At 41.9% G+C, this 24,087-nt stretch overlaps 2 protein-coding genes across 2 annotated transcripts in view; both read right to left on the reverse strand.

Moving 5' to 3' along the window:
* The window catches only part of MPZL3 (myelin protein zero like 3), a 28,187-nt gene extending 19,318 nt beyond the window's left edge, over positions 1-8,869 (reverse strand). The window contains exon 1 of the mRNA XM_003129905.4: positions 8,729-8,869. Coding sequence (XP_003129953.1) covers positions 8,729-8,801 — 73 coding nt within the window. The 5' untranslated portion in view covers positions 8,802-8,869. The remainder of the gene's footprint in view (positions 1-8,728) is intronic.
* MPZL2 (myelin protein zero like 2) lies at positions 11,024-22,827 on the reverse strand. Its single transcript, NM_001244821.1, is given in 6 exon segments — positions 11,024-12,249; positions 14,722-14,797; positions 17,840-17,987; positions 20,742-20,952; positions 21,226-21,392; positions 22,641-22,827. Coding segments are annotated over 5 exon segments (648 nt in total). The 5' UTR covers positions 22,699-22,827; the 3' UTR covers positions 11,024-12,249; positions 14,722-14,733.

Raw genomic sequence — 24,087 nt, forward strand, 5'->3', positions numbered from 1 at the left:
CTGTGGCTCTGGTGTAGGCTGGCGGCTACATCTTCAATTAGACCCCTAGTCTGGGAATCTCCATATGCCTCGGGAGCAGCCTTAGAAAAGGCAAAAGACAAAATACATTTTTTAATTTAAAAAATAAAAGCTAAAAGGCAGAAATGAATAATCTACATTCTCCCCATACCCTTAATATATCTTTGTCCTAAAACATAAGTATAGCAGAGAGATTTTAAAGTATGGATTTAGAATTAGACAGACCTGCACTTGAGTTCTAGCCCAGCTACTTTCTTGATCAAAGTTACCTAACCTGTTCAAGCTTCAATTTCCTCACTTGGTGAGTCAGAATAATAAAAATACCTACTTCATTGGGTCACTATGAGGATAAGGAAGGTAATACATGAAATGCTTAGCATAGAGCCTGAAATTGAAACATTCAATAAATGTTACCTATTACCATTAAAATTAACACCACAAACATTCAAAAACCTTCAGTAATTCTCTACTGGGCAATAAAATAAAATCTAAGGGGAGTTCCCATCATGGCCCAGCAGTAACTAACCCAACTAGTACCCATGAAGACCCGGGTTGGATCCCCAGCCTCGCTCAGTGGGTTGAGGTTCCACTGCTGCCTTGAGCTGTGATGTAGGTCACAGACGTGGCTTAGATCCCACATTGCTGTAGCTGTGGCACAGACTAGCAGCTACAGCTCTAGTTTAGCCCCTAGCCTTGGAACTTCCATATGCTGTGGGTGCAGCCCTAAAAAAAAAAATTAAAAATAAAAAATAAACTCGAAAAATAAAATTAAAAAATCAACAGCCCTCTGGTGATGCCTTCTCAAAATCTCTGACACAGTTCATTACCCTTTCTGCAATTTTCAGGTGACATTTAGTTTGTAATGCTACGTGAACACATACACCACTGCTTGCCTTCGATCAGTAAAGACTATTTCCTCCACTAAATGGAAGTACCTTGAGGGCAAAATTCAGAGAGAGGGGAGCAGGCAGAGAGAGAATGAGAGAAAGAGGTGGACAGGTCACCAAAAGTTCTATTACAGGAACAGAGTGTGCTTGTTAGCACCCACCCATTCTCTTCCTATCCCCATTTTTACAGCATTTTCAACATTCTTAAGTCCCCTAGACACCTACCTTTTCATTGCACTGATTCAGGAAAAGTTCAGCCCTAGATGACCACTTCTAGACTGTGTCTGGTGGACACTGGAGGAGAAAAATCATACCACTGCACAGATAGTTACCATAAGAAATTCATGAATTCCACCCACAGCTGAGCCCTTAAGGAGGCATGACCATTCTTTAATCAGCCTTGGTCAGCATCTCTGACTCCTCAAACTTTGCTATTCTCAGTTATCCTCTGTGCAACCTACAAACCCTTCATGCTCAGAAGGAAAGGTCTCCCCTTCCTCAAGAAGCTTGAAACCATACAAACTGCTCAGTCACATATTTTCCTGCATCTGCACCATCCTCACCTCCAATCTGAAAGGGTGTGTTTTCTTCTATGCAAAGTCAAGCCCCTCTCGTCTGCCTGGATCCCTCCCTTCCAAACCCTATTCCAGGAAAACAAAACAAAACACTCTGTCTACTATCTTCGACCTCTCCCTTTCAAGAGGGGTTCTTTCTTCCCTCAGTCTCTAAATACAGAGAAGTCTTTCCCACCTGTAAAAACAAATAACAATAAAATGGAACAATAACACATTTTCCTTAACCTTCTAATACTACCCGTTAGCAAGTACTGCCCTCTCTTTCTTTTCTAAGCCAAGTTTGTGAGAGTTGTCTGTATCGATGTCTCCCTTCCCTCTCTTTCCACCCGCTTTCAGACCCCTACAGCACAATCTTGACTCCACCACCACTTCTGGTAAAGGACAGAAGTGCGAAGTCCAAGGGATTAAAAACTCCAATAGGCATTTTTCTCTCCCGATTTTACTGGATACTTCCACAGCAGTGACTCCTTGCTCCTTGACCTTCTCTATCACACGGCTTCCAGGATAATATTCTCATTTATTCACTCATTCTTCAAACACAGACTTATGGAGCATCTGTTTTGTGCCACCCTCTGAATTTGGGGTTAAATATGAGCAAAATAATTACAGTCCCTGTTTTGGAGCTTAAAATGCAGAAGTTCCAATCACCATCAAGATGAATATATAATTAAAAACTATGAAAAGCACTATGAAAAAAAGACAGAGAGTGGCTATGAGAACTGTACCTTCTATGGTAGGAAAGCAGGGAGTGGCTACAGCAACCTTTGCAGAAAATATGTTTTTGAATTGAGTTCTGAAGGAAGGGTGAGGAGGAGGAATATTTCACACAGAGCCTATGCAAAGTCCTGTGCCAGGAAGGAGCATAGTAAGTCAAGGAACTGAAAGAAAGGCAGAATGGCAGCAACACAAAGAGCCTGAGAGAGAAGAATGAGATGTGGCTAGGAGGTGAGCAGAAACCCGATCATGAAGGACCTTAGAGGTTTGGGTCCTAATTCTTAGAGTAATGGGAAGCCATGGAAAATACTTAAAGACTTAAAATTTAACTATTTACTTAAAATTTTAACTATTTTCCAAGGACCGAATGAGAAGGGACATTATGTTTACATTTTTTTAATTTTTTTATTTTTTTTTTTACTTTTTAGGGCCACACCCATGGCATATGGAGGTTCCTAGGCTAGGGGTCTAATCGGAGCTACAGCTGCTGGCCTATGCCACAGCCACAGCAACGCCAGATCCAAGCCGTGTCTGCGACCTACACCACAGCTCACGGCAACACCGGATCCTTAACCCACTAAGCAAGGCCAGGGATCAAACCCGCAACCTCACAGTTCCTAGCTGGATTCATTTCCACTGCACCATGATGGGAACTCCTGATGTTTACATTTTCAAAACATCAGTCTAGGGAAGACACTTGGGAGGAGCCAAGAGTAAATATAAGATTACTTAGGAAGCTGGAGTTACCTTTGTAGCACAGCAGAAACGAATCCCACTAGGAACCATGAGGAATCATGCAGGTTCAAAACCTGGCCTCGGAGTTCCCATCATGGCTCAGTGGTTAACGAATCCGACAAGGAACCATGAGATTGAGGGTTCGATCCCTGGCCTTGCTCAATGGGTTAAGGATCTGGCATTGCTGTGAGCTGTGGTGTAGGTTGCAGATGCAGCTTGGATCCTGTGTTGCTGTGGCTGTGGAGGAGGCTGGAAGCTGTAGCTCCAATTCGACCCCTAGCCTGGTAATTTCCATATGCCGCAAGAGTGGCCCTAAAAAGCAAAAAAAAAAAAAAAAAAAAAAAAAAGATTACTTAGGAAGCTACCACAATACTCAAGTGAGACATAAGAGAAGTTTGAAATAAGTTGGATGTGGAGAGAACTAGGAAGACAGCAATACTTACAAGGTAAAATCAGCAAGAAGTGGAAATAGACTGTGGAATGTTAGGGAAAGAGGGTGTCAAAGATGACTTCCAGGTTTCTGACTTGGTGATACCTTTCACTGACAGAGGGAAGATTAGGAAAGTACCAGGCTTGGCAGGAAAGAACATGAGTCTGATTTTGGATAAGTTTAAGGTGCCTTTGAGATACCCAAGGGATAATGTCAAGGGGGCAGTTGGTTTAGGGCTAATATTTTAGCCTAAAATATTAATTCTCTGGCACTTTACAAAAGTTTGCTAACCCTGGTTTATAGCAAAGAAGAAATATGGTTTAGAGTTATAAAATCAGAACCTCATCAGTCTCCCTCCAACCAACCCTCCATATTGACTGTGACACACACACACACATCAAATCTCTGACAGTTTCTGTCAAATCTCTTTCTAGGACTACTCCCTTCCTACCTATCCCTTAAACACTGGTGTTCCTTAGAGTTCCACCCTGAGCCCACAGTCCTGCTTTCAACATGTTCTCCTTGGACAAGCCTATTCACTGTTACAGATTTCATAACCACAAATGGGTTAATGATTCCCCAGTCTGTATTGCTAGCCATGACCTGCCTCTGAGTGTCCAATATTACTGGATATGCCCACTTGACTGTTACGAGATCTCAGACTGAAGGGAGTGAACTCTCGTTTGTTACCAGCTCAATGTCTATTCCCCTCATCTCCTTTCCTAACAACACCCAGATTTTCTTTGGTTGTCCACTCTTTCTCATGCAGCCCATGAGCTTGAAGGAAGACGCCTCTCTCAGGGGCCAGGCAAAGAATAGTGGGCACAATTGGCTAAGATTCTAAAGAGTATATGGGCCACTTTTCAAAGGGACTTTTCAGGGTCAAGGAAGCCAACAAAGGCACAAAGCCTTTACCACCCCAGGCTCAAAAGGGCAAAGGGAGAAAAGGGTGTTACTGGAGCCTGGTAACAGCTGGAGCTGTGGGCCACCTGACAGACACTGTATCCATGAAAGAATACAGCCACTACAGACCATGGCACTACAACAGGGAGGGAGCAGGGAAGAGATACCCTGATGTCATTCAATTCCTGCCCTCCAATGCCTCCCATTGACCACACCTAATTGGAAGCCAAAGAAAGGGATAGATGGATGACACAGTTTCCAGGTCAGCTTTCTAAGGGGGTGGGGGAGGGGGGACAGAGACTAGAGTGAATGGATCTGGTGGGAGAGGAGCAAACTAAGAATAACTAGCAACTGACCCTACCCCCAGTTCTGGAAGATGACTCGGACTGGCCTAAACCAATCATTACATACAGAGGTGAGCAGGTAAACAGCTAAAAAGAGAAAACTCAGATATGCAGAGTTTGACAATTTCTGTGGTACAAATACTCCCATCATGGCTAATTTCAAGCTACAAAGGTAAAGTCTCTGAATGCTGAATTAGGAAGACATGCATAATCAGCTCTTGAGAACCAGTAGAGCAAGTTCTAGCACATCAGCCTCCTGACTACAGAGATATGGTTGGGGTCAACACGTGATTTAAGCTAACCCAATCAAAGTACTTTCAGAAAATTTGCTTGGAAAGTTATTTAGGACCTTCAAGTCCTGTTCATGTTCTTCTCTATGTTTGGAATTTTCCTCACTTCCTCTAACTCTTATTCTTTCAAGATTTAACCTAGGTGACACCTCCGGAAAGTCTTCCTTGTATCCTTTTGGCAGATTAAGGTCACCTCCCTGGTGACTGCCATGGTTTCTCATGCATTTCTCTTTTGGTACTAAATTCTAAAATGATCTGTTGACTTGTCTGTCTCTTCCAATAGACCCTGAGCTCATCAAAGTGGAACCTAGCACACTGTGGAGGTGCAGTAATAGTTATTCAACTGAACCAAACCAACAGCATTTCCTTTTATAAAACAAAAATTGTGGAGTTCCTATTGTGATGCAGCGGAAATGAATCTGAGTAGGAACCATGAGGTTGTGGGTTCAATCCCTGGCCTCACTCAGTGGGTTAGGGACCTGGCATTGCAGTGAGCTGTGGTGTAGGGCACAGACACAGCTCAGATCTTGCATTGCTATGGCTGTGGCGTAGGCCGGCAGCTATAGCTCCAACTGGACCCCTAGCCTGGGAACCTCCATATGCCATGGGTGCGGCCCTAAAAAGAAAAAAAAAAATTGTTACAAAATAGACATAAAAATTATAAGCTTTGAGCAAATTTTGGTTACTGAATTATAGTAAGTACATTTTTAATAATGCTACCTACCAGCAACTTCTTCCTTAAAATATGTGAACTCCATATTCATGAGCATAATTTTGCTATAAAGTTATTAATGTGTAAAGTCACTCTACTGAAATCTAAACATTGAATAAGCAGGCATGAAATGTACAGTTACAGAAAAGTAACAATAACATCCATAAATAAATCTGTACTACTAATCTACACATCAGGATATTGGTTCTCCCAATCAATAGAAGAAGAAGAAGGGACAGTGACTGAAAGGAATCACAAGGAAAGTTTCTGGAATAACAATATAGTCTATATCCTGATTTGGGTGCTGATTATCCAGGTGTATTCAGTTTCTGAAAATTCATTGAGCTGTATACTATGACATGTGCACTTTTCTCTATACATATTTTAGTGAAATCGAAAGTATCCTAGGAGAGTTCCCATTGTGGCTCAGTGGTAACAAACCCAACTAGTATTCATGAGGATGTGGGTTTGATCCCTGGCCTTGCTCAGTGGGTTAAGGATCCAGCATTGCTGTGAGTTGCAGTGTAGGTTGCACATGTGGTTCGGATCTGGCATTGCTGTGGCTGAGGTCTAGGCCAGCAGCTGCAGCTCAGATTCAACCCCTAGGCTGGGAACTTACATAAGCCACAGGTACGGCCCTAAAAAGCAAAAAAAAAAAAAAAAAAGTATTCTAAAAATCAGTGGATATAAAATAATTTATCTCTTCTATTCAAAAAATAAGAAGAAAAAAATATCCATTGAATGTTACACTCATTCATAAACTTTCATCCTAGGCCTAATATGCTAGTGGATGTATATTTTCCCCTGAGTTAAAAAAAAAAATCCTTGCCAGGTAAAAACAGCCAACGATAGAAATAATCATAATAATTTAAAAAATTTTTAATCTGGGAGAATATCACATTTGAGCATAAGTAATTTACACATAGAAGAAATGGAAAAAATGGCAAAAACTCCCAATTTTATTTATCAAATTTTCCAAGATACAAATCTGATTCATAAGATTGCATACTTAAATGGAAAAAAGTATATGCGCCCTAAGCTTCCTAATGTACTATTCCTACATACTTAGATAACTGATATAGTAGGACCATATTTATTACTTAGAGTTCAAACTAGCTAATAATTTAGTAGGTCTTTATATCTGAAGAGGAAAGACAAACATTGATATGAAACCAAAGTCAATTAGCTAAGAGATTCAAAACAAAAGACCCCTCCTCCAAAAAAGGATGAATCTTGAAAATATGATAAATGAAAAAAGCTAGTCACAAAGGAATATATATTGTATGATTTTGTTTATATGAAATGTCCAGAATAGGCAAGTTCACAGCAAAAAAAAAAGTAAATTTGTGTTTGCCAGGGGTTGGGTAAGGGAAGAATGAGGAGTAATTGTTAATGGCTACAGAACTTCTCTTTGGGGTGATTAAGATATTCTAAATTGATTGTTGTAATAATTGCATAACTGTGAATATACTAAAAACCATCGAATGGTACACTTTAAATGAGTAAACTTACATGTGAATTGTATCTCAATAAGCTGTTTTTTGTTTTAAAGGCAAAAGATAAATCAAGTACCTACATACCGAAAACTCAACTTTTTTTTTTTTGGTCTTTTGTCATTTTAGGGCTGCACCATGGCATATGGAGGTTCCCAGGCTAGAGGTCTAATCGGAGCTTTAGCTGCTGACCTATGCCACAGCCACGGTGACGCCAGATCTGTGCTGTGTCTGTGACCTACACCACAGCTCACAGCAACACTGGATCCTTAACCCACTGAGCAAGGGCAGGGATCAAACCCGAAATCTCATGGTTCCTAGTCGGATTCGTTAACCACCGAGCCACAACAGGAACTCCACAAACTCAACTTTTCAATGTTTGCTTAATTGATGGACACTTTTCAACATAAAATGACATCAAGTTTATTAAACCATCCATTATTGCTAGGGCTTTTTTCAATAGGAGAGTAATTGAACATTTCTGTGTCTATGTATGTAGGTGTGTGTGTGAGAGAAGGGCGCAGGGAGAGAGAAGGAACTAGAATTATTGGGAGTGACAGTAGATCAGCCTAAATAGTATATTTCAAAATAATTTAGCTGAAAAACTGGACACTTATGACACAGGCAGCTGGGAGGGATAAGGGAGTGTGCTGGCATGAATATTAGTCACCAAATAAAGAAAAACTCCCCAGCCTTAACTACTGAGATTCAGTACACCTGAAGCATTCATGCTAAAGGTCCCCTTCAGAAACTCCTATTACCCACAGGGAAATTTCATGAAGTTAACAATTCACTTTAATGCTAGCTCTACTAACATATGATTTCCTGGAGAAGACACACACACACAGGAGATAATTGCACCCTAAAATGAAGGTAATTAGGTTGACTGAAATTTATGCAACTCGAAAATCACATGAAAGCAAAACATCCATATTTTAAGAATATTTCATAGTGTGAATACTGTACTCCAGCTATCAGTTAATAAATTAAAATTTTAACAAAATTGATGTGCCCATCCCTGTATTTTTAAACTGTTATTGAAGCAGTTGCTTTTCCTCAACAAATGAAATGAAATCTTAAATTACAATAAAATCAAAGCACACCCTTTCTGTGACTAAAAAACGTTTTACTTCACAGGCTGACAATTACCCATCAAAAAAAAAAATATATATATATATATATATATATACCAACAATCATGATTGTCTTTTCCAAAATTACTGGGACAAACTACTGAAGACTAGAATTGTCCCATCCCAACCAGGATATACAGCCCACAAAACCACAGCCGAGTCAACCACTGATAATTCACCACAAGATAATATCGGGGTCCCCCAAAGCCAGAGCCCTCTGTGATTTTATCAAGTCGTGCCATCGCCACAACACAATACAGAGTCGCACAAGGTGATCGAGCTGCCAGGGTCGCCGGAAAGCACCGACAAGCCACCAACTCCCCTCAGTAGGGGGTGATTAGAAGAGAACACGTTCCCCACGCTCCCCCGCTTCCTCTCCTCTTTCCCAGAAGCGCGGTAGGGGCTTTCCGGGGACCCCCACCGGAACCGGAAAAGCGACCATCTTCCCTAAACCCCCAACCGGAAGTGTGGGGGAGCCCCCGGTGCGCACTCACCCTGGAAAAACAGAACGCCCAGCAGTGGGCATAGAACGCAGCCACGGCTTCCAGTGGCCCCACTGTGCCGCATCCCGACAGCTCTCCAGATGCTTGCACACCTTGTTTACAGCTCCCAGTAACCACACAGGTAACGCCGGAAGTGACGCGAGGACGGGAGCCCGAGAGAAGACCTAAAATGGCGATTGGGAGTTGCCATAGCAACGTGGCTTCTAGCCAGAACCACACCTGGACTTAATTATTTCAACTCAGAGATTCTTTAACTCTCAAGTAGGAGTTCATTATTCTGCTGAAAATGAAGTCAGGCAGGCTTTGGAGAATTTACTATTTATTTTTATGGAGTTTTGCAGGATCGAATAGTCTTGATGCTCTGACTCAGAATCAGTCTTTTTTTACTCCCTACAAATTTGGAGGGCTCTCAGAATAGATTCCTATAGTTTAGAGGGGCCTAGAGGATCATGCAGGACCAGTGAATAGATAACTGTGTATTAGGACTTTGTGGGCAGTTTGTGCCTCAAGACTGTTTGGTTTGTGTTCTTTTTTGTGTGTGGCTATTGCAGCATCCAACTCAGTACCTACGTTGAGTGTTTATTAAATTGCTGTTGACAGTGGCAATGATGAAATCTTTACAAAAAGGAATTAAGATTTGTGCCTTTTGGGGTTGGAAAATTGAGTTTTCACAGTGCTTGAAGTGAAATGGAGAGATGATATCACATTCTGCTGAAAATGAGATGGAATGGCACCCTGCTTTAATCATTAGTCAGCCTGTTCTCCTGGAATCTGTATATTTGTTGAAAGCAAGGGGGTAATAAAACTATGCTTCAGCTCTTGGGAATGATAATTTTCCATTTTTTAACTCCTATTCCTTTATTAGACTTGAAAGCTGGGAATTTTCTCTGATTTTTCTTGGCCGCACTCACTGGCATGTGGAAGTGGCCAGGCCAGGGATGGATACCTGGTATCGCCATACCAGGTCCTTAGTCTAATGCACCACAAGGAAACTTACAATAATTTTCTATTTTAAGAAGGTAATGCAAGAGTATCAGATGGATACTATTCATTTGAAGGAGTCTCCAAACTAAGTCGTTTTTTGGGGTTTTTTGTTTTTTCCCCTGCTTTTTAGAGTCACAGCCATGACATATGGAAATTCCCAGCTTAGGGGTTGAATTTGAGCTGCAGCTGCTGGCCTACACCATAACCACAGCAACACAGCGTCCGAGCCGCATCTTCAACCCACACCACAGCTCATGGCAACACTGGAACCCTGACCCACTGAGCAGGGCCAGGGATGGAACCTGAATTTTCATGGACACACCTTGAATTCATTCCTGCTGAGCCACGATGGGAACTCCAGCAAACTTTTCAATGGAAGTAAAATATATTCCCATCAGTTTTCTGTTACCTGCCAAGTAAAAATTTTAGATTTGCATATAAGCAAATTATATAATTGATAATGCTTTATTACTGAAGATTATTTACACGAATGTTTAAGGCACAATAAAAAATAAATTACAATACAAAAGTTCTCTTTAAGTGGAAGACACTTTACAAGGATGTATTTAACCCATGAATATGTAACCAAGACACAAAAGCTACAAGTTTTGCTGGAAAGACTTTCCATGAGTTTCTAACTACTTCTTATGGTTATGGAACATCAATCAGGCCATCTGTTTAAAAAAAATACAGTTACTATGTTTTGAAAGGTTGAATTATAGAGAAAAATAGAAAAAGTGAATGAAAGGTGATATGAACTTTAACTCTAATTTTTAGTTTCAAAACTGTCCTGAAACTTTACTCTTTTGGACAGCATAAGAGGCAAAATGAGACAGATATAGAATGTACTTCAGAATGAAGGTTCATATGTAAATTATAAATTTTTTTTGTATTGGAAAAATATAAAAGTTCAGCATCTTCAAATATAGAAAAACTGTTTGGAAAGTCCAGTTTGTTGAAAGAAATAATATCTTCAGCCTAGTTGGTTAAAACTGAAAATATCAAGCTGTAAAGATTTGAGGGGGGAAGTGGGTGGGGGTTACTAAACTTTTAGATGTTCTCTGAATAAATGCTGCTGTAGCTTAAGTTTGGAAAGACACTGGGAAACTAGACACATTTTAAAAAGCACTCTTCTTTCCATAACCCTCTTTTAAAGTTTGTCTCATCTACTAGTAGAAGAAAAAAAGAGAATAAAGTTGGTTTCATTCTGTTAGTTTTGGTATTTCTTTGCCCCCATACCAAATCCTTGCCCCCCCCCAAAATAAGAATATGAATTAAAACAAAAAGAAATGAGAGACAAAATTTAAACAATCTCTTCTTGTTCTCAGAGTTTTGTATAACATTACACAAAATTATCATCATTTAGGGTTGATTTTTATTCACCAGCCCTAAAGTTTTAATTTTTAATATACTGCTACAGAATCCTTCCATTTAACTGCTTAATGATTCCAGTCTACAAATGAGCATAGATTTTGTTATTATAAATAAATTGGGGGTATAGTAAGCCAAACAGTCATTCAGTGCTCATGAAAGATCTGTGCTATTGATTGCTTGTCACAGCACTGAACAAAAGGTGACAAGTAATCTTGAGGTGGCATTTGTCAATCTATTAGCATTTATGTAACCATCCTTGGTTACTCTGTGGTTTAGACTTGTGCTACTATAAACCTTGGATCCATTGTTCAAAAACAAAGAAACAAAAACTTGCCATCTAGGATATTGAAAGAAATTCAATAAAACAAGATTTGTCCCATAAGAGCCATAAAAATCAAACTGTTTGGATTTAGGTTTTTCTGTTAATCAGTCAAAAAGAGCTGGGAGGGGAGTTCCCATCATGGCACAGTGGAAATGAATCTGACTAGGAACCATGAGGTTGTGGATTCAATCCCTGGCCTTGCTTAGTGGATTAAGGATCTGGCATTGCTGTAAGCTGTGGGATAGGTCACAGACTTGGCTCAGATCCTGTGTGGTGTGGGCCGGCAGCTGTAGCTCCCATTGGACCCCTTGCCTGGGAACCAAGGTGTGGTTAGGGTGTGGCCCTAAAAAAAAAAAAAAAAAAACACAGCAGGGAGAATGATCTCACCTTTTAATTGAGAGTGTGAGAAGGAAAAAGAAGACATGTTAACTTTAGTAGCAAGAATGGTGCTCTAAGGAAATTAATATTAAAGGAAATGTTATGACAGACAAGTTGGCTTTTATCCCATTTGATGCCAAATTATGAGTATACAAGTTGTAATCCACAAGGAGTGTTTAAGGGCAAAAATACAGCCTCTTCATATGCAAAAACTAACAAACATTTGAAAAATATCTGCACTCTGAAATTAAATAAAACCTTAGTAATGGGGCTATGTGTGAGTCCAGTGCTATCTGCCTAAGGACCCTATGCTGGCTGCAGAGGAACGTTGACTTGTCTAGGTAGTTATATACTGCAGAACTGGTTGGAAGACAGGTCACAACTGGAAAAGCCAAAGAAAAGCTTCCATTAACTTCAGCTTAACCTAGGATTGTTCTTGGAAATCTTCAGCTTCCTGAAACACAAAACAAAAGTTTAAATGGATAATGCATTTGAGAAAAGTGCAATAGGAGTACCTGGCATTATGAATTACATGTATGTTATTAGATCTCTTCTCCATTATGAAGGAAAATATTCTTAAATGAGTTTGTCCTCCCCTAGTTAAACTTTTAAAAGAAATTTCTTGATCCTTATTACATAGTTTTCAGGGTCAGGGTCCTTAATTCATAGTCTCTGCCTTGCAAGGACGCTTGGATGATCCATAGCTCACACACATATATACTCTCTTTCTCTTTTGTCTCTTCTTGCCCCCCTGTCCTACCCCTAGCCAACCCTTTAGTTATAAAGGAAATCAAATATACAGAAAAGTGAAGAAGGGAGTATACAGGAGTTCCCATCATGGCTCAGTGGTTAACAAACCCAACTGGTAGCCATGAGGACACCAGTTCCTTGAATTCAGTGGGTTAAGGATCCCGAGTTGCCTTGAGCTGTGGTGTAGGTAGCAGACATGGCTCAGATCCCATGTTGCTGTGGTAGGCCAGCAGCTACAGCTCCGATTCAACCCCTAGCCCAGGAATCTCCAGATGCCTTGGGTGCGGCCCTAAAAAGGCAAAAGACAGGAAAAAAAAAAAAAAAGGGAGTGTATGGAATTCACTATCACTTAATTTTAAAGCTATATTTGCTTTAAATACATACATATTGGGGGGTAAAGTTTTTAAAACAAATTACTGACATTTTACACCTAAATACTCCCGTATGCATTTTTAAAATAGGGATATCTTCCTATGTAACCACAATATCCTAACTACACCCTAAATGAAAACAATTAATTCCCTAATATTATCCATATTGAAATTTTTCCTATTAAGTCTTCCTCAGTTGTCTCCCCAAATCTTTTTACTACTAGTTTATTCAAACTATTATCCATCCAGGAGAGACCACACACTGCATTTGATTGTGTAACTGCCTTAAATTTCTTTTAATCTTAAACATCCCACATCTTGATTTTAAAAATAGCTCTTGGTAGGAGTTCCCGTGGTGGCGCAGCAAAAGCAAATCCAACTGGGAACCATGAGGTTGCAGATTCCATCCCTGGCCTCACTCAGTGGGTTAAGGATCCAGCATTGCCATGAGCTGTGGTGTAGGTCGCAGACACAGCTCAGATCTGGCGTTGCTATGGCTGTGGTGTAGGCTGGTAGCTGTAGCTCCGATTAGACCCCTAGCCTGGGAACCTCCATATGCCGCTGGTGCGGCCCTAAAAGGGCAAAAGACAAAAAAAAAAAAGCTCTTGCTAAAATCTCTGATACCAAATTTGTTTTTCTAGGCTTACAATAGAATCATTTTTCTCCATATTCTATTTTGTAAATCCTTGAGATCTTTCACTGAAGCTTTAGGCTATAAAAATGTGGCTCTTTCTGCAAATGATAGGGGTGGACCTACTTCAGAGAATAGAAGAAATTCTGATCATATGAAAAATAAATTATTCTACCTTTTAAGCATAAACAGCCTAAAAACTGGAAAAACAGAATTACCCACCACTAAAATTGGGCTCATCGTCCCAATAACTAAATGAGGAGTTGAAATCAATTCCAAATAATGCAGAAGTTCTCCTGTCAAAATGTCAAGCATATCTATTGAGTCACTCTCTTAATGCCATGATTAGTTTACAATAAAACAAAAGAAAACAAGCAGATATTAATTTTTTTCACTTAAAAAAGATTTATTGGAGTTCCCGTCGTGGCGCAGTGGTTGACGAATCCGACTAGGAACCATGAGGTTGCGGGTTCGGTCCTTGCCCTTGCTCAGTGGGTTAACGATCCGGCGTTGCCGTGTGAGCTGCGGTGTAGGTCGCAGAAGCGGCTCGAATCCCGCGTTGCTGTGGCTCTGGCGTAGGCCGGTGGCTACAGCTCCGATTCGACTCCTAGCCGGGGAACCTCCATATGCCGCGGGAGCAGCCCAAAGAAATAGCAAAAAGACCAAAAAAAAAAAAAAAAAAAACCACAAAGATTTATTTAGGAGTGATGAGCAATGTCTTGGAAGCCCTGGGATGCAGGTTTGATCCTCCGCTCAACACAGTGGGTTAAGGATCAGGCAGTGCCGTAGCTAAGTCTTAGGCTGCAACTGAGGCTCAGACCTGATCCCTGGCTGGGGAACTCCGTATGCCGCAGGGGTGGCCAAAAAAAAAAAAAAATTATTTACATGTTTAAAATTATTATTCTTTGTGGTAGTAAATATAGCCCTGAAACCTCCAATCACCATAGAATTCCCTCAGCTTTAACAGTAGTAGAGCCTAGCTTCCCAATCCTTTGCACAAAATACACTCAAAGGGGCAGTCATCCATAACACTATGAAAAACTTTCCTCTCTGACCCAACTCCTTTAATTTCATAAAGAAAACACCTAACAATTATATAATCTGGGAGGTCGACATTAGAAATGGGCCACACAAGAAATTTAAGGAAAGAAATCAACCCATTTATGAACTTTACCATCTCAAGATGTTAGTCTGTATCTTCTAAATAAACAGAGACTTTTTTTTCTTGGTTGAGCCTTTCCTCTTCTTTTCTGTAATGTAGAAGCAGAAACCAATGTCAGGGGAACAGGAAGCAAGGGAGGCAAATCCTACAAAGCTTCAGGTGAGATATATTCCCCCAAATCCGGGCCTTTGTTTCTTTTTGGCCACACCCACATGTGGACGTTCCTGGGCCAAGGACCGAACCCACATCACAGCACCCAACCGAGCCACAGCAGTAACAGCCAGACCCTTAATCTGCTGCACCACCAGGGAAATCCTATTCCCCCAAATTTGGGAAGAATTATATGCACCTGGGAGTAGACCCAAGCTTACAGGGTGCTAAACTACTGGTGCTATCTAATAATACTCATGCTTCCACATGACCTGAGTATCTGAACTTAAACACTTTTCAGAATATTTCTAGAAGGGAATATAATTTGGGAGCTCTAGGTATTTCAAGCAGACACCTTAGTTTACCATTAGTATTCTACCCCTAACTCTACTCCTTATTCAAAAAAACAATAAAAATTTTGTATTAACCCAGAAGTCATCTTTTTGATTATATATTCAAATCAGCTAAGCATTGAATTCATTAGGCTCCTTAAAATCAATTCTATTTACCATAATAAATATTTATTGAGGAAATGAAACAAATGCTGCTGGGACAGCTGAAAAATTATAACTGCAAAAAAAGTGAATTTGTGCTATTTCGCACCATAGATAAGAACTGATTCAAATGACTCAAAAGACCTAAATGTAAGAACTAAACTGTAAAGTTCTCAGAAGAAAGCAGACATAAATTTTTTTTGACCATGGCTTAGTCAACAGTTTCTTAGATACGACATCAGCAACACAAGCAACAAAAGAAAAAAAAAAGGAGTTCCCGTCGTGGCGCAGTGGTTAACGAATCCGACTGGGAACCAAGAGGTTGCGGGTTCGGTCCCTGCCCTTGCTCAGTGGGTTAACGATCCGGCGTTGCCGTGTGAGCTGTGGTATAGATCGCAGACGCGGCTCGGATCCCGCGTTGTTGTGGCTCTGGCCTAGGCCGTAGGCCGGTGGCCACAGCTCCGATTCGACCCCTAGCCTGGGAACCTCCATATGCCGAGGGAGCGGCCCAAGAAATAGCAAAAAGACAATAAATAAATAAATAAATAAATAAATTGGACATCTTCAAAATTTAAAACTGTAGTGCTTCAAAGGACAGTTGATCGTAGAAAGGTAACCCACAGAATGGGAGAAAATAAATGCAAATTCTATAAATTAATTTGAATCCAAAATATATAAAGAACTCATAAAACTTAATAAAAAGACCAATAGCCTAATTTTTAAATGGGCAAAATATTTGAACAGCTTTATCTCCAAATTAGATATTTAAATAGCCAATAAACACATGGAAAGATGCTCAACATCATTAGTTATTAGGAACATGCAAATCAAAACCTCAATGAGGAGTTTCCATCATGACGCAGAAGAAACAAATCCAACTAGCTATAGTTCCCATTCGATCCCTGGTGTGGGAACCTCCATATGCTGCGGGTGCGACCCTTAAAAAAAACCTCAATGAGATAACTCTTCATACCCACTAGTATGGGTATGATCAGGACACACATCTGTTCTCAAGGATGTAGACAACCTGGAACCCTCTTACATTGCTGATGGGAATATAAAATGTTCCAGCTGTTTTGGAAAACAGTCTAACAATTCCTCCAGAAGGTAACATAGCATTACTACTTCCGAGTAATTCCACTCCTAGTTATATAGCCAGGAGAACTGAAAACACACCTAAACAGAAACTTGTAGATGAATGTTCATAGTAGCATTAATCATAGTATCCAAAAAGTGGGAAAAATCTAAATGTCCATCAAATGAATGGATAAACAAAACATGGTATAAGCATACAATGGAATATTATGCAGCCATTAAAATGAATGAAGTCCTATAACATGGATGATTTTGGAAGCATTATACTAAGTCAAAGAAGCCAGATATAAAAGGTCACATATTGTATGATTGCCTTTATATGAAATGTCCAGAATAGGCAAATCCAGAGACAGAAAGCAGATTAGTAGTTATCAGGGGTGGAGTTCCCACTGTGGCTCAGTGGGCTAAGAACCAGACTAGTATCCATGAGGATGCAGGTTTGATCCCTGGCCTTGCTCAGTGACTTAAGGATCTGGCACTGCCACAGCTGCCACATAGGTCACAGATGCAACTCTGATCTGGTGTTGCTGTTGCTGCGGCTATGGCATAGCCCAGCAGCAGCAGCTCCCATTTGACCCCTAGCCTGGTAACGTCCATGTGCCACAGGTGCGGCCATAAAAAGAAAAGAAAAAAAATAAGTTGTCAGGGGCATGTAGGAGAGGAAAATGCAGAGTAATGGCTAGAGAGTATGAAGTTTCTTTTGGAGCATGAAAATGGTAGTAGTGACATTTACACAACTTTGTGAACATTAAATAATGAATTTTATGATATGTAAAATTTATCTCAATTAAAATATATATATATTGAGCACCTTATTATACCAGCAAGCCTGACTTTCCTAGGCTCTGATTCACAGAGCCTCTGCTGACCGCCCAGTGGTTCTTAGAAATGTATGTTTTATATTAAAAGTAAGGAATATCCTAGAAAAGCTTTATGAAAGCAAATTTTTATATCAAATCCTATAAAGAAAGCCTATAATGAAATCTTGTGTGAAATTAAGAAACTAAAGTTACTAATTCACACCCTAATTTATTCATCCTGTGAATTTGAATTCTTTCATACAAGATTTACTCAAAAGGAAGAACATCTGTTCAACAACTTTTTTTTTTTTGCTTTTTTAGGGCCGCACCCTCGACATACAGAGGTTCCCAGGCTGGGGGTCCCATAGTAGCTGTAGCCACCAGCCTACGCCACAGCCACGCCAGATCTGAGCCTCATCTGCCACCTACACCACAGCTCACTGCAATGCTAGATCCTTAACCCAATGAGCGAGGCCAGGGATCAAACCTGCATCCTCATGGATGCTAGTTAGATGGTTTCCACTGAGCCACAACGGGAACTCCTGTTTAACAATTTTTTAGCCCCACCTTCCCAGAACTGCCCAGCCTTACGGTTTTATCTCCACCACTTTATGAGCTCTTTCAGCCCATCGCTTTTTCCGGAAATGCTGGAAGAGGACCACCACAATTACTATTATGACCATCAGCGCACAGGCGGAGCCAATGGCCAGAGCCAGAAAGTGGATCTCAGAGAAGCGCACTGGAAAGAGAAAAGATCAAGTTAGGATTCTGATAAGAGAAGGACTATGATGAAATCTAGAGATCTAACTGGGAGGTATTTTCATCCTTAGGTGGAATCTTCCTCTCTTCTACCCTATTAACCTTACATTCTGGCAGCAGTAGACAAGCCATACAGACTGCTTTTGTGGTTCTCAAACTATGGTCTTAGGAGTAGCAGCTGCAGAATTACTTCAGAACTTTGAAAAGGTGAGTTACATCAGGCCCCACCCCAGACCTACTGAATTACAGGTGAGGCCCAGAAATCTGTTTTAACTTGTCCTCCAGTGATTCTGATGCATGCTAAAATTTTGAGAACACTGGGCCTGTTGAACCTACCTAGCGGGATAAGATTATTGCTGACATAATCAAATCCAGTGTCCAAACCATTTCTCCCTGAATCCTTCTCACCTGTCATTCAGTCATTGATTCAGGTTTAAGGGCCTATTACATTCCAGGCACTTTGATGGAAATACAAAGCCAAAAAAAAAAAAAAAAAAAAAAAAAAAAAAAAAAAAAAAACGAAGGACATTACCTTCAAGGAACTCATGCCCACTGGAAAGACAAGCAAGTAAATCAGTAACTATAGTCTGGTGGATAAATGACGCAAGGGAAAACCCAGAGGGAAGTGTCCCTAAACCAAGCTAGTGTCTGTGAAGCCTGGGTCTCTTCATTTTTAGCTTGACTTTTTTTTTTTTTTTGTCTTTTTGCCATTTCTTGGACCGCTCCCGCGGCATATGGAGGTACCCAGGCTAGGGGTCAAATAGGAGCTGTAGCCGCCAGCCTACACCAGAGCCACAGCAATGTGGGATCTGAGCCGCATCTGCAACCTACACTACAGCTCACAGCAACACTGGATCCTTAACCCTCTGAGCAAGGGCAGGGATCGAACCCTCGACCTCATGGTTCCTAGTCGGATTCGTTAACCACTCAGCCACGATAGGAACTCCTTTAGCTTGACTTCTGATTTAAAACCCTCAAAGCCAGAAGAGACATTAGAGTCAAGGGATTCCCAGCCTGGAGTCTGTGAAAGAAGATGGGGGAGGGGAGGTGGGGCACAAGCCCAGGACATGGATGTCACGTTGTGTGTGGGCATGGTTTGTAGTAAGCAGGAGTCATGACTTTCACTAAGTTCCCAATGAGTAGTGATCCCATTTTGTTTTGTTTTTAGGGCCACACCTGTAGCATATGGAAGTTCCCGGGCTAGGGGGTCCAATCAGAGTGGCACCTGCCGGCCTACACCACAGCCATAGCAATGCGGGATCCCAGCCACATTTGTGACCCACACCACAGTTCACAGCTACACCAGATCCTTAACCAACTGAGTGAGGCCAAGGATCAAACCCACATCCTCATGGATACTAGTCAGGCTTGTTTCCATTTCGCCACGATGGGAACTCCTCAACAACGTGCTCTTATCTACCCGTTCATTTTGCAGAAGAAACTGAGGTCCAAAGACATTACATTACTTCTTTCAATACTGAAATGACTTCCCCAAGGTCACACAGCTCTCTGTTGATAGGGCCTTGAAGGACGGTACTAGGAATGAAAGGAGGAAATCATGCCATTTTATAGGCTTTTATGTTTGGGGTAATGGTATGTGTTGGTTAAGAGCATACACAAGAGACAGCCAAGTTAAAATACCAGCTCCTGTGTGATTTGGGGTAATTAACTTCTTTGAGCCTCAGTTTCCTCAGTGTATAAAATAGAGGTAACAATATTCTTTTCTTGAGTTATAAAAAATAAAATTGCTTATGTAAATTGTTCCATGCTGTGGCTGCACATAAGAAACATTCAAAATATGGTAGCTATTATCATTTTCAGTGCAATTCAGAGTTTGGGGGCTTTTTATATTTATTCCTTCATTTTATCCTCACCATAATCCTCACTCTATTATTCTCACTTTACAGGAGAAAAATTATTTACAGCTGGTAAACAGTAGCAGTGACTCAAACCCAAATTTACAACTCTGGAGTTTTATGGTCTTTGCTTTTTGTTATCCGGCAGTTTTCCAGGTTGTCCTTTATAGGACTGCAGGCAATACAGGGCATTAATTTGGAGAACGATTCTGAGACATGCTTGGGTTGGGTTCTGAGTGACCCCATTTATTAGCTACATGACTTTGGACAAGTGACTTAAACCTCTAGGAGCATCACTTTCCTCACTAGTAAAATGGGGGGAGCACTAAGAGCACAATAAATTGATATGATATGTAAAGACTAAATATGACATATAAAGCCCCTAGCACATGGGAAGTGCTCAATAAACAATAGCTACCATTACTGGTATCTGCCTCTGACAGTGGCTGTGAGGGTTAAATGAGATAGTACTGGTATCTGCCTCTGACAGTGGCTGTGAGGGTTAAATGAGATAGTACATCAAGCACTCTGGACGGTGCTTGATAGAGTAGCTACGCAATAGTATTTGTGAATAAATGAGTCCGTGAATGGACCTCTTGTTAGCCTTTTATCAGAGAGTTGCTTCCTCTCCCTTCCACGATCTCAATGCCATTTTTGTAACAGATTCCCTGGGTCCCTTTGCTTTATTTTCTGTTTCTTTCCACAGCCAAACAAAGCCTTTCTCTTTTTACCCCAGGACTCTTCTTCACTCTCCCTCTGTAATTTCCAGATGCAAAAGGTTGGTCCTTCTCTCTACTTTTAGTCACCACAAAAGATTGCCCCTCTCTTTGCTACAAGCTCTCACACTTGCCAAAACCATTTTTCTTTGCGTCACCTACCTGTTTGCACGACACTGAGACGGATCTCTCCTATCAGCCCATCAACATCAGGTGGGTTCTTCACCTGGCAGGTGTATGTCCCATTGTCATCAAACTGCAGCTTCCAGAGCATGATGGAGACATCATACCGCTCAGGGTTCCCATCCCAGACCACCCGGTCCTTGAAACGCCCACTCATGGGTTGGAAGGGCTCCATGTGGTAGTAGAAAACCTAGAGGGGAGACGTGCCAAAGGTCTTATTTGGTACCTGGCCAGGGAGGCTGAGATGCAGGAGCAGAAGAGAAATGCCAGCAAGCCTGACTGCCCTGTCTGCAGCTCTTCTGCAAGAACCTCTTGCCTTCCCCTTCACCGGCCTCTGAGTTTGGTCTGTCTTTGTCTCAAGAATTGTTTCCCTGCTTTATCCTGGGCTTGCTGCTAAGAAAAATACAGAAAGGGAAGGGAGAAATGGACTGGCATATTTTCCTAACCAAGGGCCCCTACTTACAAATTGCTCAGGGCCCCCATCTCGAGGACGGAAATTCCAGGTCACTGTTAGAGCATCACCCACCGGGGCAAAGCTGGAAAAAGTGCATTTTAACCGAATATCTGTCCCATTGACCGCCTCCAGCACACGAGAGGTGTAAATTTCCACAGCTGCTGTTGGCCAAAGAGCTGCAAGGGAAAAAGGAGAGGAAAGGGATTCACAGGAGGTATGTATTAAGACTTCTGCTGACACTACCACAATACAGGTCTGAGTAGGGCATTAAACAACGGAGAGAGGCAGCTCTCACTCAAACTCACTTCGCCCAGAGTCTACATACTCCTCCCTGCATGTAACCTTGACCTCCCATTCCTTAAACTAAGAACACCCCACAGTGAGCCTTTCCTTAGTGCTCTCACTTTCTCCAAAGCTTGATCCTCTAGCCTTGTGGTACCCACTTCAAAACTGCTGTAACAAACTATAAACATCAGCAAATAAAATTGTAAGCAGAAATAAATCAAGTCTAATCGGAATACCGATTAGATGTGTATTCAGATTAAGCATTACGTATTATGTGTATAATGATCCGCTAGGCAGGTAAATTTTCCAGAAAGGGCCCTTGTTATGTGAACTTCATCTCGTTTCTAATCTTTTGCAGAAACTGAATGCATCAGCCCCAGACAGCTCAGCCGGCCCACACAGCTGGAACCTTTATACCACATGGCATTATTTTCACCCTGATATTTACATTTATCATGCGCATGCTGGAACAGTTTCAAAACCACCAGGGGTGGGGGGGTAGTTCCTGTTGTGGCTCAGCGGAAAACGAATTTGACTGACTGGCATCCATGAGGACGCAGGTTCGATCCCTGGTCCTTGCTCGGTGGGTTAAGGGTCCAGCGTTGCCATGAGCTATGGTGTAGGTTGCAGACATGGCTTGGCTCTGGCACTGCTGTGGCTGTGGTATAGGCCAGTAGCTACAGCTCCAGTTTGACCCCTAGCCTGGGAACCTCCATGTACCACTGGCACAGCCCAAAAAACAAAAACAAAGTCACAGAGGGTCTCTCCTTAACAATCTCAGCTTTCCCAGTGCTGCCCTAGAGACCCAGGCGAGCCCAACACACAGAAATCCAAGTGCCAAGTCCTGCCCAAAGTGGGAGGTTGAGCGTAGCCACAAAAAAATGGTGTGTAACCTGAGATCAGAAAGCCCTCTCTGTGCCCAAACCACTGGCAGCTGGAGCACATCTAAACCTGTTTGTCCAAAAGCAGTTCCCCCCAAACAACACACCACCTCAGTTTCATTAAAGGCAAAACTAAAACAAAATGCAGCTGCGGCTCGGGCTCCCAAAAAAGCCTCTTGTGACTTTTTCAACAATTAGCTAACTTGATAGAAGAGGCAGTGAAGGAGGAAATGCTCGGAGAAGCCGGCCAGCTCTTACCTGTGAGCTGTACGCCAAGGAGAAAAAGCACAGCACGCGTAGGGCTCTTGCCATACATGAGGGAAACCCAGCCCTGGCCCCCAAGACCAGACCGGGCAGACCGAGCGCTCCAGCCCCCTGCCAAGGCTGCTCCAGGAGGAAAGATCGCTGCGCTTTTCCACAGAAAGAAGCCAGACCCTCACCTCTGGGAATCTGAGGGCCCGTGCCTGTGACTCATTCCTGCTTGGCGGTGCACTTTGCTGGAATGAAAGGTGGGGCCTCAGCTCCCAACGCCCTCCCTCCCCTCCTTCCCTCCCTCCAGCCCGCCCTCTACACCTCCCGCCCTTCTGCTCAAAGTCCCAAACTGCTGTCCTGCCTTTACTTTGCAGTTTATCTGGATTCTGGCCTCTAGATGGCCTCAGAGCAGGTGGTGACCATCTGAAATGTCCCAGGCTGCTGTGGGTCTGGCCCACACACACTCTTTTACAAACAGGTTTTGGGTTTTTTTTTTTAATTCTTAGGGCCGCACCCAGAGCATATAGAGGTTCCCAGGCTAGGGATCAAATCAAAGCTGTAGCCACTGGTCTACACCACAGCCACAGCAACACAAGATTCTGAGCCGTGTCTGTGACCTACACCACAACTCACGGCAACACCGGATCCTTAACCCACTGAGCAAGGCCAGTGATCGAACCTGCATCCTCATGGATGCTAGCCAGATTCGTTAACCACTGAGCCATGATGGGAACTCCCTATAAACAGGTTTTAGGTTTGCCTGAGCAGTGAATACTGAGCCTACTTGCAGTGCTTCCATTTCTCAGAGCACCACCCTGGGGCCACCGTAGCCTACACTGGATTCCCAACTTCAAACGTCAGAATTCTCAGGACCCTCTGAGTCCAAAAAGACCTACAATTTCTATCCTTAATTTTAGCCAAATGTTACAAAGATCTCTGTAGCTGGTAGCTTTCCCTGGGACCCACCTAAAATAGACGGACCAAAACAAATCTCAGTGTTCAATGACATTTTACCCTTGAAGGATTTAAAGAGGAATCCGGACCTCATCCCAGCTCATTTCCCCTGCTGTTTCAATAGCTGCGAAGTGCTATCTGCACAGCACTGTCATGAAGGGTTCCCATTTTGCCATGAGGATACAAAGAGCCCAGAGAAGGTAAGTGATTTGCACAGCCGATACGTAGCAAAACTGCCCTTGTCTAAGGCTCTTTCCACAAAAGAACAGCTAATGTCAACAAACAGGCAGAAAAGGTTTTCATAATAACTCTTTTTACCTCAGATTTCATCTGCCATTTTTAGGGCAGCCGTCTGTCTGAGAAATCTAAAGACTCGAGGGCTTTAAAAGAGATAAGGTGCTGCTTTGTCTGCAGAGAAGATGGGCAGTTGTTACAGTTTAATGAAGCAGCGTGGAAACAGCAATAGGAGGGAATGAAGATTACACACACAGTTAAGAGC

This window comes from Sus scrofa, chromosome 9, assembly GCF_000003025.6.
Source record: "Sus scrofa isolate TJ Tabasco breed Duroc chromosome 9, Sscrofa11.1, whole genome shotgun sequence".
Taxonomy (NCBI): Eukaryota; Metazoa; Chordata; class Mammalia; order Artiodactyla; family Suidae; genus Sus; species Sus scrofa.